Source organism: Neolamprologus multifasciatus, chromosome 23 (assembly GCF_963576455.1).
Source record: "Neolamprologus multifasciatus chromosome 23, fNeoMul1.2, whole genome shotgun sequence".
Lineage (NCBI taxonomy): Eukaryota > Metazoa > Chordata > Actinopteri > Cichliformes > Cichlidae > Neolamprologus > Neolamprologus multifasciatus.
Genome location: NC_140460.1, coordinates 40,946,886 through 40,960,273, shown reverse-complemented (window position 1 = coordinate 40,960,273; position 13,388 = coordinate 40,946,886). Strand labels below are relative to the sequence as shown.

Below are 13,388 nucleotides of genomic sequence, written 5' to 3'. Positions count from 1 at the left end.
CCTAGTGAAAGCCATCCCAGTCCCTTTGAGATCAATGATAAAAGAAGATATTGTGCACTCTAAAATTTCTCCTGGACTGAGGCAGCTCTGCATAGCTGGAGTTGAATTTGGTGACAGCAGGTTTACAAACAAAGTGATCAGGAATATTTTGATAAATGAAATTTGCCCTAATCCGGTTAAAAGAAATTATATCCTTAAAGAATTTGAGACCATGGAGGTTAAGGCGATAAAAAAAAAGTATACTTCACTTTCTCTTTCCCCTAAAGTAAAAGCGGTTCACTTTAAAATCATTAATGAGGTTTATCCAACCAATGAATTCTTAAGACAGAAATTTAACTTAGACGTGAACGCCTGCACATTTTGTGAAAATGATATTGAAAGTCTGGATCACTTGTTTTTCTACTGTGAATCAGTGCACTCCTTCTGGACTGACATGTGGAGCTGGCTACAGTCCAGGAGAATTCAGTTACCACATTTGACGGTGACAGTAATAAAATTTGGAATACTTGCTGAGAATGCAGATTTTGACCTGTTGATTAGGACGTTTTTGTTAATGGGAAAATTTTTTCTTCACAAATGCAGATACTTTAAAGCTAAACCATGTATAAACAGATGGCTGAATGACTTTAAACTCTGGGCTAAATCGCTGAAACTTGTGAATAACAAGAAAGCTCATAAACTTGTTGTTTTATTTAACGAGTTTAATCTATGTTAAAAAAAGAAACCTCCCTATTTTATAATCATGACTGCCCTTTTTTGCTCGTTATTTTTGCCTTTGGTTCAAATCCTTCAATGACTGTTCTTTCTTTTTGTACTAACTCTTTTAGCTTTGTGTTTATTGTTTTTTTGTTTTTTTGCTATAATGCTCAACCGAGGATGTTACATATTCGGATTAATGATGGTGCCTTATATTTTATACTGTTGTTTGTAAATAAAGTTTAAAAAACAAACAAACAAAAAAAACTTAGTAGTGGCCACCATTGTTGGAAACTGGAGTTTGGCTGGGCCGCGCTATGAATTCTGGGATATGGTAGGCCACGAAGGACACACCGAACCCATCCTTCAAATTCGGGGAAAAGGAGGACGCATTTGTCGGCTGCATTCGGAGGAGTCTACGGCTGTGTCCCAATTCAGGGTCTGCACGCTTGAAGTACGCGCACTACACGTACTACGTACAGTGTGTACTATAAGTACGAGAAGTGCGGAAGTGCGAGGCTTGTGAAATGGGACGGTCTAGCCTGCATCGCGCTGTTCAGGTTGCCTAGCAACCATGATACTAACCGCGAGAAACGTTACATACAGCTTTGTGTGACAGAAGTGAAGGTGAAAAATGTTTTGTTGGTCATTCATTTTTGTCATGACATCACTTTGATTAGTTGAGTATCTGAGGCTGAGACCACAGGACTGGAAATATACGTATATGTGTGTGTGTGTGTGTGTGTGTGTGTGTGTGTGTGTGTGTGTGTGTGTATATATATATATATATATATATATATATATATATATATATATATATATATATATCGGGGTGCAACGATACACAAAATTCACGGTTCGGTTTGGTAAATTATAAATATATATTAATTATTATATATATTTTAATATATATTATATAAATATATAATCAGGGTCTCCTGATCTAGTGTTTTCAGTTCTTTGTGATTTTTGTGTTATGTCAGTTTTGTTTGTGAGTTATTCTATGCTTCCTAGGTTTTGATTCCCTGCCCCCCTTGTTTCTCTGTGCACTCTGTTCTGTGTTTAGTCTTCTCTGTCCATTTGTTCTGCCCTTTGTTGTTGCCTTCTGTGTCTCCCTCTGTGTAACTGTCTATATAGTGATGTGTTGTGGTGCTTTGCTCCCACCCCTTGTGTTCCGTGTTTTCGTCTTCCCTTCGTGTACTTCTTCATATTCGTGTACTGTTAGTTTTCCCAGTTTAGGTTTTTGCTTAGTTTCCATGCTCACCTTCGCCATTTCTGTTTGTATCACCATGTGATGAATAAACTCACTTGCATCTGAGCTGCCTGCATAAAGGGTCCTTTAATAATTTACACACGGCTCACAAACCGTGACAAAAACACTGGAAAAATTGGGCTGTTCTAAAACGTTTGACGGGTAGTGTATATATTTAGTTCATATATTTTCTTTATTTATATAGTTTGTTTTATATTGTAGCAAAGTGTTACTTGGATACTTCTCTATGTGCTTCTTTATGTGCAATTTTGTTGCATTCTGAGCCTTAGAAATTTATTGGTGGTAGTGATGAACTGCTGTTAGAATCAAGTTAAATTCTGATAAATCAGACAATTACCTCTCCAGCTGTTGTTACAGTCTTTGTTTATCGGATCCTTACAGGGTAAAAGATGACGACACCTAAAGAAATCCTTCTGGGGACTTTGAAGGACTTGGGACGTGATGACTTTGAAGAATTTAAGTGGCATCTGAAGAACGGGTCTGTAGAAGGTTTACCAGCAATCCCAGAGAGTGAACTGGAGAATGCAGAGAGGACGAACATAGTGGATCTGATGTTTGATACCTACTCTAGCAACACTTTTGAAGTCACTAAAAATCTTTTGGGGAGGATAAACAGGAATGATCTGTTGGAGAATTTAAATAAAACCGTCCCAGAAACCAAAGGTAAGCAGGGAATGACTGAACAAAAAACACATAAACAATAAAAACATTAGCTAACATTACACAGGTGCCATAAGCATCCATATAAATAATAAATCCAAAACACTTGCCAACACTTTGAGGAGTGAGAGACTGCAGAAAGCCAACAGTTTGTGTTTTATGCATCTGCACAAATAACCTCCTGTGTACACATGAATATCTGCTCTTTGGGTTGGTTTGATTAAAATGGGACCAGCAGCAGGTTTTCTGCCCATTTTACAGATTTATATTGTCCGATTGGTTTTAGAGCTGTTTTATCAACATAAATGAGGCGACAACAACGGTTTGGGACATGTCACAAATATGATCAAAGTGCTTTTTCTTAAATCTATTTACCAGTTGAAGGTAAAGTTAAAAAAAATGGCTGCCATTTCTTTCTGCTGTTTGGAGACCCAAACAAAAAAATGCCCAGACAGTAAATGCTTTTTATTATGGTTGATAAACAGGACACTAAGGTGATTGGTCAAAGGTTGGAGGAAAGCCACAGTTCTCCTTATATGACTGAAATCCACCATTTCAGCTCATGTTTTTTCATCTGCAGCTTTCTGGGAGATTCCACTTCAGCCTTCTGCTGGCAACGCTCCCATTACCATGCTTCCCTTAGGCAGCATCATTAGAAGACATAGCATACATTTACACTGCTATGCAGATGACACCCAGCTCGATCTGTCCATTAAGTCAGTTAACACACACCAATGAGTTAAACTGCAGGAATGTCTTAAAGACATAAAGACCTGGATGGCCGCTAACTTTCTGCTTCTTAATTCAGATCAAACTGAGGTTATTGTACTCGGCCCTGAAAATCTTAGAAATATGGTATCTAACCAGATTCTTACTCCGAATGGCATTACCTTGGCCTCCAGTAACGCTGTGAGGAACCTTGGAGTCATTTTTGACCAGGACATGTCCTTCAATGCACATATTAAACAAATATGTAAGACTGCTTTCTTCCATTTGTGCAACATCTCTAAAGTTAGAAATATCCTGTCTCAGAGTGACGCTGAAAAATTAGTTCATGCATTCATTACTTCCAGGCTGGACTACTGCAATTCATTATTATCAGGATGTCCAAAAAACTCACTGAAAAGCCTTCAGTTAATCCAAAATGCTGCAGCAAGAGTCCTGACTGGGACTAGAAAGAGAGAGCATATTTCTCCTGTTTTGGCTTCCCTTCATTGGCTTCCTGTTAAATCCAGAATTCAAAATCCTGCTCCTCACATACAAGGTCTTAAATAATCAGGCCCCATCTTATCTTAATGACCTCGTAGTACCATATCACCCTATTAGAGCACTTCGCTCTCGCTCTGCAGGCCTACTTGTTGTTCACAGAGTATTTAAAAGTAGAATGGGAGGCAGAGCCTTCAGTTTTTAGGACCCAAAAAGATAGTTGGGTTTTTTTCTGTTGTATTATTGTAGGTTCTTTATCTTACAATATAAAGCACATTGGGGTGACTGTTGTTGTTATTTGGAGGAATTAAAAAAAAACTTTTATACTTGAAATTCTTTCATTTATTCATTACTGGCTCCATAGTGTTGTTTATATAATATGTGAAATGTTGCTAGTATTGATTTGGTGCTGTATAAATAAACATAATTAAATCGAATGTGTCTCTATAAAACCTGCCCTCAGTTATAACCCAAGTGTCAGGGCTCAATGGCTCATGAAAAGGAATGGAGTCGAGCACAGAACCAAAAAACGGAGGCTGAGTGACTTTTAAAAGAAATGTATTTTACTAGATTTCTTGACGGAGAAAGCTGAATCACGGCTAAATTCAACAGCAAGCGAGGTATTATGAGAAGTGCAGAGCTGAGGCCAGAACATAAGCTGAGGCAGGTCAAAGGAACAACAGGGACAGAAACGGGCGAATAGAAACTATCCAGGATCACTGGAACAAAGGAGATAATAATCAGAGTGGTCCACAGTGTAGTGAATGAGTCCAAGATTTAAAAACTAAGAGGTGTTGGCTGCAGGTGGGGATCAGCTGGAGGAGGAGATGAATTAAATCTGGGTACAGAGTGAGATGTGGGTGCACAGGGAGGCAGGCAGGTGAGGATGGCAGTTTGCAAGAGTGAGTTTTCCCAGCAGTGGCAGCCCAGAATCCTGAGGCGTGACTTATGGCGAGAGTTGGAAGATATATCCAGGTGCCGACTAGGGAACAGGAAAAGAGGGTTACGCGAAACATGCTGAGAAACACAAGACAAAATGTGAGGCAGAGAACTGACTGTGGTAAGCAGACAATCTGGAGAAGGTTCATTGTGAGTGCTGCTCATAAATACTGCCGGAGTAATTGGCAACAGGTGAGGAGCAGGGAGGAGTGAGGAGGGCTCCACCCAGGGGAGGAGAGCTGATGCTGTGGAAAGTTACTCAGACTCACCTGGATCATGACACCAAGAGTCCAGTGAACTGAACACATAACCACAGTAACCAGAATACAGTTTTCTCATTTGTGTCATTTGCTGTTTATTCATGCAGAGATTCTCACTGAGTGTCAGCTCAAATTCAAGTCAGACCTGAAGCAGAAGTTCCAGTGTGTGCTTGAGGGGATTTCTACAACAGAAAACCAGACCCTCCTGAGTCAGATCTACACAGAGCTCTACATCACACGGGGAGGGACTGCAGAGGTCAATGATGAACATGAGGTCAGACAGATTGAAACAGCATCCAGGAAACCAGACAGACCAGAAACAACCATCAGACAAGAAGACATCTTTAAACTCCCACCTGGAAGAGATAAACCAATCAGAACAGTGCTGACAATGGGAGTGGCTGGCATTGGGAAAACAGTCCTAACACAGAAGTTCACTCTGGACTGGGCTGAAGGCAAAGCCAACCAGGACATCGAGTTCATGTTTCCATTCACTTTCAGAGAGCTGAATGTGCTGAAAGAGGAAAAGTTCAGCTTGGTGGAACTTGTTCATCACTTCTTTACTGAAACCAAAGAAGCAGGAATCTGCATCTTTGAAGACTTCCAGGTTGTGTTCATCTTTGATGGTCTGGATGAGTGTCGACCTCCTCTGGACTTCCACAAAACTACAATCCTGACTGACCCTAGAAAGTCCACCTCAGTGGATGTGCTGCTGATAAACCTCATCAGGGGGAAACTGCTTCCCTCTGCTCGCCTCTGGATAACCACACGACCTGCAGCAGCCAATCAGATCCCTCCTGACTGTGTTGGCGTGGTGACAGAGGTCAGAGGGTTCACTGACCCACAGAAGGAGGAGTACTTCAGGAAGAGATTCAGAGATGAGGAGCAGGCGAGCAGCATCATCTCACACATCAAGACATCACGAAGCCTCCACATCATGTGCCACATCCCAGTCTTCTGCTGGATCACTGCTACAGTTCTGGAGTTTGTCATGAAGAACAAAGAGAGCGAAGATCTGCCTAAGACTCTCACAGAGCTCTACCTACGCCTTGTGCTATTTCACCTAAAAACGAAGGACATCAAGTATGATGGAGGAGCTGAGACAGAGTCATGCAGGAGGATCATTGAGTCTCTGGGAAAACTGGCCTTTGATCAGCTGCAGAAAGGAAACCTGATCTTCTATGAATCAGACCTGACAGATTGTGGCATTGATATCAGAGCAGCCTCAGTGTACTCAGGAGTGTTCACACAGATCTTTAAAGCTGATGAGTGCCACATGTTCAACAACGTTGTTTACTGTTTCGTCCATCTGAGCATTCAGGAGTTCTTTGCTGCTCTTCATGTCTATCTGACCTTCATCAACTCTGGAGTCAACCTGCTTAAGAAACATTCTCCTCTCTCTAAAATTTTCCAGAAAACACTTACTGTAAAAGACTTCTACCAGAGTGCTGTGGACAAAGCCTTAGAGAGTCCAAATGGACACCTGGACTTGTTCCTCCGCTTCCTCCTGGGTCTTTCACTGCAGACTAATCAGAATCTCCTATGCATACTGACACAAACAGGAAGTAGCTCAGAGACCAATCAGGAAACAGTTCAGTACATCAAGAAGAAGCTCAGTGGGAAACTGTCTGCAGAGAAAAGCATCAATCTGTTCCACTGTCTGAATGAACTGGATGATCGTTCTCTAGTGGAGGAGATCCAACAGTCCCTGAGTTCAGGACGTCTCTCCACAGATCAACTGTCTCCTGCTCAGTGGTCGGCTCTGGTCTTCATCTTACTGTCATCAGATCTGGATGAGTTCGACCTGAAGAAATACTCCCGTTCAGAGAAGGCATTTTTGAAGCTGCTGCCAGTGGTCAAAGCATCCAAGAAAGTGCTGTAAGTGAATCTATGAACAAATATGTTTAATAATGCTAGATGAATAAAAGAATATGTCTCCATTGTTATTCTTCCTCAGGCTGAGAGATTGTAAACTCTCAAAAAGAAGCTTTGAAGCTTTGTCTGAAATTCTCAGCTCCCCATCCAATCATCTGAGAGAGCTGGACCTGAGCTCGAACAAGCTGCAGGATTCAGAATTGGATTTGCTGTGTGTTGGACTAAAGAGTCCCGACTGTGAACTTGAAACTCTCGGGTAAGGATACAGACTTTTTGACACTTTTTGACTCTTAAATCTGTAAGTTTATCTTGATGCGGACGTTCAAAGTCAGCACAATTTTCCTTTTAAGTTCCTGAGTTTATATTTTTGACTGTCAGGTTGTCTGGACAGATGTTTTTATTTTTTATTTTTTACTTGTCCCTAAAGTCAGAACTAAACTCACATGTAGATGACTTTCTGTTACTGGAGCAGCCTTCCTGAAGACAGCAGTGTGTTTTCATGCTTTTAAAGCCAAACTCACCTTTCTGACCTGGCTTTCATTTATTATCTATTTTTGTTTGTTTATTATATATTTATTTCTACTGTTTAACTACTGCTCACATCTTTTATCCTCCTTTTTAATTGTTCATTTCTTTTTACCCAGTGTTTCTATATTGCACTTTGTATTTGTCATCTATATTTATCATGCACTACTTTGCTCATTTATTGTTTAGTTTTAATGTTATTAAATTCCGGTTCTTTTGGTATTCTTTACGGCCAAAAAGACACGGCTCAAAAGTGGTCTTTTTACTTTAAAAAATGATCTTTATTTTACATATCCGGATATGGAGACCTGAACACACAACACACAACCCCAGGTCTGAAGCACAAAACAGGAAGCCTAGTCATTTATATAGACGTCACACACACTTTAAGTTTCGATCAAACACTCTGCTTAGTTTCACTTTTCGCCTGCAATAGCATGTAATTTCCTGTCAGTCCTGTCAGCACAGAGTGTACTTAGAGTTGGGCCTTTCTTATAAAGCAATATAATCAGCATATAAGTATTTAAGATTATAAATTTAAACCTCAACAATGTTCTTACCTGGTCTCTGGTTTGTTTGTTTGTTTGTTTGTTTGTTTGTTTGTTTGTTTGTTTGTTTTGCTCAGTTCTGTTTTTCTGAGGTTTTTTAAGTTATTAAATTTGTAACTGTAGTGATTTGTGTGTGTGACAGGGAGGCACTGCTAGGGATTTTTGACACAGGTTGTTCTTGTAAAATCAGTCTGTGAAGGTTCTCAGACATCCAGGTCACCGTAGTCTAAGGAGCTTGGAAAGAAAAGCGTCTGGACTTCTTTAAGTTTCCTTGAAGATGTTTCACCTCTTATGAGAGAAGCGTCTTCAGTTCTAAGGGTCAAATGGTGGAGTGGGGCAGTCAGTGAAGGGGCAATGGTGGTGGCTCAGGGTTTGTATGTTTGGGGGGGTTCAGAGGGAAAGATGAATGCAGGTCTGGAGTTGGTGTGTGAGAGCAGGGAGTGATTTCAGCATCCTGACAGCCTGGATGAAGCTGTCTCTCAGTCTCCTGGTTCTGGCCCGGAGGCTCTTCAGTCTCCTCCCTGATGGCAGCAGGTCCTGACAAGCATGTTGTCAGGACCTGGGGCTTTGCGTGTGTTGATCCTGGCAAGGGATCTCCACACACTGTCTGGGGATAGTGTCACCACCACCCGGGGGGTGGATTCTTCTGTGCTGGGGTGTCTTTCTGTGTCTCAAAGCAAGAGAAAATTTCACTTAGCTCTTACGGTAATGTGGTGGACCCGACAGTGGTCTGAGGAGTGGGTTTGTAGTCTGTGATGGTCTGTATCCCTTGCCACAGCATCTGAGTGTCTCTGCTGTCACTGAAGCTTTGCAAAATCCTCCTGGAGCACTGCATTTCCACCTCTCTGATGCACATGACAGGTTTGCCCTTGCTGTTGTTAGGCTCACCTCATCCCCAGCTTTCAAGGCTGCATTTCTCACCCTCAGGAGCCTGTGGACCTCACCTGTGAGCCATGGTTTCTGATTGTCCCGGACAGTGGTCTCTATGACCTCATCGATGCCTTTTGAGATGTAGCCAATGACAGTTTCTGTATATTCCTGCAGGTCTGTGGTGTTGTCATGTGTGGCGGCCTGTTTAAGGATCTCCCAGTCTGTGGTGGAAAAGCATTGCAGGTCCTTCTGGCCACACACGTACCTGCTTACGAACTGGTTTACTGACTTTGACCAGGGGCCTGTATGCTGGCATTAGCATAAAAGTGATGTGATCAGAGGCACCAAAGTGGGTGGGTGGGGGGCTTTGTAATCTCCTCTCTTGGTGGTGAAAACACTGTCCAAAATGTCGTTTCCTTGTGTTGGAAATTCAATGTGTCTATGCAGTAGTAAACATAGGGGGTGTCCAAATTCATGGGCTGCATCCTCCTGAGGACGCATTTGTAGACCGATTACGCCACAGCGACACGATGAAGGCTGTCCAAATTCATAGACTCCTCCGAATGCAGCCGACCAATGCGTCCTCCTTTTCCCCGAATTTAAAGGATGGGTCGGGTGTGTCCTTCGTGAACCACCATATCCCAGAATTCATAGCATGGCCCAGCCAATTCCACTTTCCGGCAATGGCGGTCGCTACTACGTTTTTAATATAGTTTAATTTAGCTCGATAGCTAGCTGGGAGCTCGAGGGTCACTAGAGCCGCCGAGAACAGCAAACTCATCAGCACATCATGTTCAGATCACTGCGGTCTTTCGCTACTCAGGTTAAACGTAATATATAAGTGACTTAGACAACCTAAAAGTGTTATTGTTTGACTTTTTTCAGTGTTTTATTTGTTCCTGAGTAAATCAGTTTGGCTCAGATTAAAGTTATTAGATTAGATTAGACAAAATAAACCTTTACAGTGGCTTGCAAAAGTATTCGGGTCCCCTTAAACTTTACCACATTTTGTCACATTACAGCCACAAACATGAATCAATTTTATTGGAATTCTACATGAAAGACCAACACAAAGTGGTGTAAATGTGAGAAGTGGAACGAAAATCATACATGACTCCAAACATTTTTTACAAATAAATAACTGCAAAGTGGGGTGTGTGTAATTATTCAGCCCCCTTTGGTCTGAGTGCAGTCAGTTGGACATAGACATTGCCTGATGAGTGCTAATGACTAAATAGAGTGCACCTGTGTGTAATCTAATGTCAGTACAAATACAGCTGCTCTGTGACGGCCTCAGAGGTTGTCTAAGAGAATATTGGGAGCAACAACACCATGAATTCCAAAGAACACACCAGACAGGTCAGGGATAAAGTTATTGAGAAATTTAAAGCAGGCTTAGGCTACACAAAGATTTCCCAAGCCTTGAACATCCCACGGAGCACTGTTCAAGCCATCATTCAGAAATGGAAGGAGTATGACACAACTGTAAACCTACCAAGACAAGGCCGTCCACCTAAACTCACAGCAGAACAAGGAGAGATCAGAAATACAGCCAAGAGGCCCATGGTGACTCTGGACGAGCTGCAGAGATCTACAGCTCAGGTGGGGGAATCTGTCCATGGGACAACTATTAGTGGTGCACTGCACAAACTTGGCCTTTATGAAAGAGTGGCAAGAAGAAAGCCATTGTTAACAGAAAACCATAAGAAGTCCCGTTTGAAGTTTGCCACAAGCCATGTGGGGGCACAGCAAACATGTGGAAGAAGGTGCTCTGGTCAGATGAGACCAAAATGGAACTTTTTGGCCAAAATGCAAAACGCTATGTGTGGAAAACTAACACTGCACATCAGTCTGAACACACCATCCCCACTGTCAAATATGGTGGTGGCAGCATCATGCTCTGGGGGTGCTTCTCTTCAGCAGGGACAGGGAAGCTGGTCAGAGTTGATGGGAAGATGGATGGAGCCAAATACAGGGCAATCTAGGAAGAAAACCTCTTGGAGTCTGCAAAAGACTTGAGACTGGGGCGGAGGTTCACCTTCCAGCAGGACAACGACCCTAAACATAAAGCCAGGGCAACAATGGAATGATTTAAAACAAAACATATCCATGTGTTAGAATGGCCCAGTCAAAGTCCAGATCTAAATCCAATCGAGAATCTGTGGCAAGATCTGAAAACTGCTGTTCACAAACGCTGCCCATCTAATCTGACTGAGCTGGAGCTGTTTTGGAAAGAAGAATGGGCAAGGATTTCAGTCTGTAGATGTGCAAAGCTGGTAGAGACAGACCCTAAAAGACTGGCAGCTGTAACTGCAGCAAAAGCTGGTTCTACAAAGTATTGACTCAGGGGGCTGAATAATTACACACACCCCACTTTGCAGTTATTTATTTATAAAAAATGTTTGGAATCATGTATGATTTTCGTTCCACTTCTCACGTGTACACCACTTTGTGTTGGTCTTTCACCTGGAATTCCAATAAACTTGATTCATGTTTGTGGCTGTAATGTGACAAAATGTGGGAAAGTTCAAGGGAACCGAATACTTTTGCAAGCCACTTTATTAATCCCCCGGGTGGTTTTCACACAGCTGAATAAACGTCAAACAGAAAACTGATTAAACAGAAGTGTGAGATGGTCGAGAGTTTACTCCAGTGTCCTGTTATATTTGAGATAGCAAGGAGCAGACAGCTGAGTTTATTAAACACCACCGAGACAGCGGTGATGCTAATCTGAAGGCTAGACCGTCCCATTTCATAGCCGTTTACTTCTGGACTACCCGACCTTCTGAGGACCCGGCCCACATAGACCACGAAGGCCGGGTCCTCAGGAGGATGCAGCCCATGAGTTTGGACATGACCATAGTAAAAGTTAATGGAGTCTGACCAATGACTGCAGAAAATATGAACGACGTGACAGCTCCCCAAAAATGAATCCAAAACGTCTCTATCGCCCCCCGGTGTCTGGCTGCAGTATAGGTCATAAACCCCGCCTCCTCCATGTTAGCGGATGGGACTGGGGTCAGACTAAAATAAATTTATTCTCCTCAGATATTTCTCCAAAGATTCTTTCTTTTCTTATCAATAGTTCTCATCACGCTGATTTATGTCCAAGTTTGATTCTAATTCCGACAGCGGTGATGTTAAAATGGGGTGTAACGTCATCATAGCAGCTTTGACTGGCAGCTGCAGTCACGGAGAAACTTGCGTATCTCTGTTCGGGAATAGCAGATAGAGCGTAGGCTCTGAGAGGACGGCCAGCGTTTACGCTACGAAGACACGACCGAGTGTTTTAACCTGACAGCCTGAGGTGTTCTTCAGTAAACTGGACTACCCGACAGAAGGACCCGAGGCCCCGCTGCACTTTTTCGGTAAGTTAAATGTGTTTGTAAGCTACTCCGTAACTACCGTCCTTAGCTCGGTCCTGAGACCTAGCTAGCTAAGATGAGCACTCGGCTGTCAGGGTTTGTTTAGCTAACCCGTGCAGGTGAATGAATTTACCCTGACTAAAGAAATCAAGAGAAACGCCCCGGTCTACTCAGTCACTAATTACCGTTACTGTACTTTTATTACAAGTATTATACTGTAAAGGCAACAGGCTGCACCCTGCTGCTGCTCCTGTGCAGAGCTGAATATTAAATATCTTATTAAACAGCACCATGTTTTCAGTCTCCACATGTGTAAAGACAGTAACACCAACTTTAAAAACCTGGCACTTCAGTAACTCCTCATTAATCATTAAAAACTGATCAAATAGCAAAGCCCAATATTTACTGAAACCAACGACTTCCTCTTGGCAGCTTAAGTTAAAATGTTTGTTTAATTTTTCCACTGATTAATTTTTTAGCACTGACTGTATTTTTTATACTGAGTTTGTTGCAAATATTCAGGTTAAAAAACTGTCTGAAATATTGTTAATGAGGTATGTTCACAAAGACACATGTGCAGAACTCTGTACAGCTTCCATCCTTTAAGACAAATAGTTTGAAGCATTAATATTTCTTGTTCAATACCAGTGCTGATACCAGTGCTGATACCAGTGCTGATACCAGTGCTGATACCACCTCTGTATGTTGTGAACAGGATGCAGCAGCAGACTGAACCAGGACTGAAACCTGCTCCATCATCTCATCTTTGCAGATGTCCATTTACAAAGCTCCAACAACTCAAAGGTGAACATGATATAGGAACATCTGTTAGTATATAAGGCTTTTTTAAATAAACAGCTCATATGTCAGCTGTCAGCAGAACTGTAGGACTGAAAAAATGTAAGAGAAGAGAAGAACACTCCCGAGTGTGTGAGGACAGAAGGATCAGCTTTATTTCAGATTTGAGAGATAAACTTTATATTTCAGTTTGTGATGATTGTTTTCTCGTTGTGATTACAGGAGCCGTCCTCAGATTCAGACCTCAGCACCACCCAGTGACAGCAGACAGATCATCCTATAGCTTCACTCTTTGTAGTAACTCCATAATTAACAGATGAAAACAGTCCAAAGGTTAAAGTACCACATGTGCTGTCAGTGAAAGCTGCAGCTG

The 13,388-nt window shown here is 42.0% G+C and overlaps 1 protein-coding gene across 1 annotated transcript in view; it reads left to right on the top strand.

The window, feature by feature from the left end:
* The first annotated feature begins 2,224 nt into the window (after positions 1 to 2,224).
* LOC146492353 (protein NLRC3-like) overlaps positions 2,225 to 13,388 on the top strand; it is a 306,715-nt gene continuing 295,551 nt past the window's right edge. The window contains exons 1-3 of the mRNA XM_085150974.1: positions 2,225 to 2,632; positions 5,142 to 6,912; positions 6,992 to 7,165. Of these exons, the coding sequence (XP_085007100.1) occupies positions 2,359 to 2,632; positions 5,142 to 6,912; positions 6,992 to 7,165 (2,219 nt within the window). The 5' untranslated portion in view covers positions 2,225 to 2,358. The remainder of the gene's footprint in view (positions 2,633 to 5,141; positions 6,913 to 6,991; positions 7,166 to 13,388) is intronic.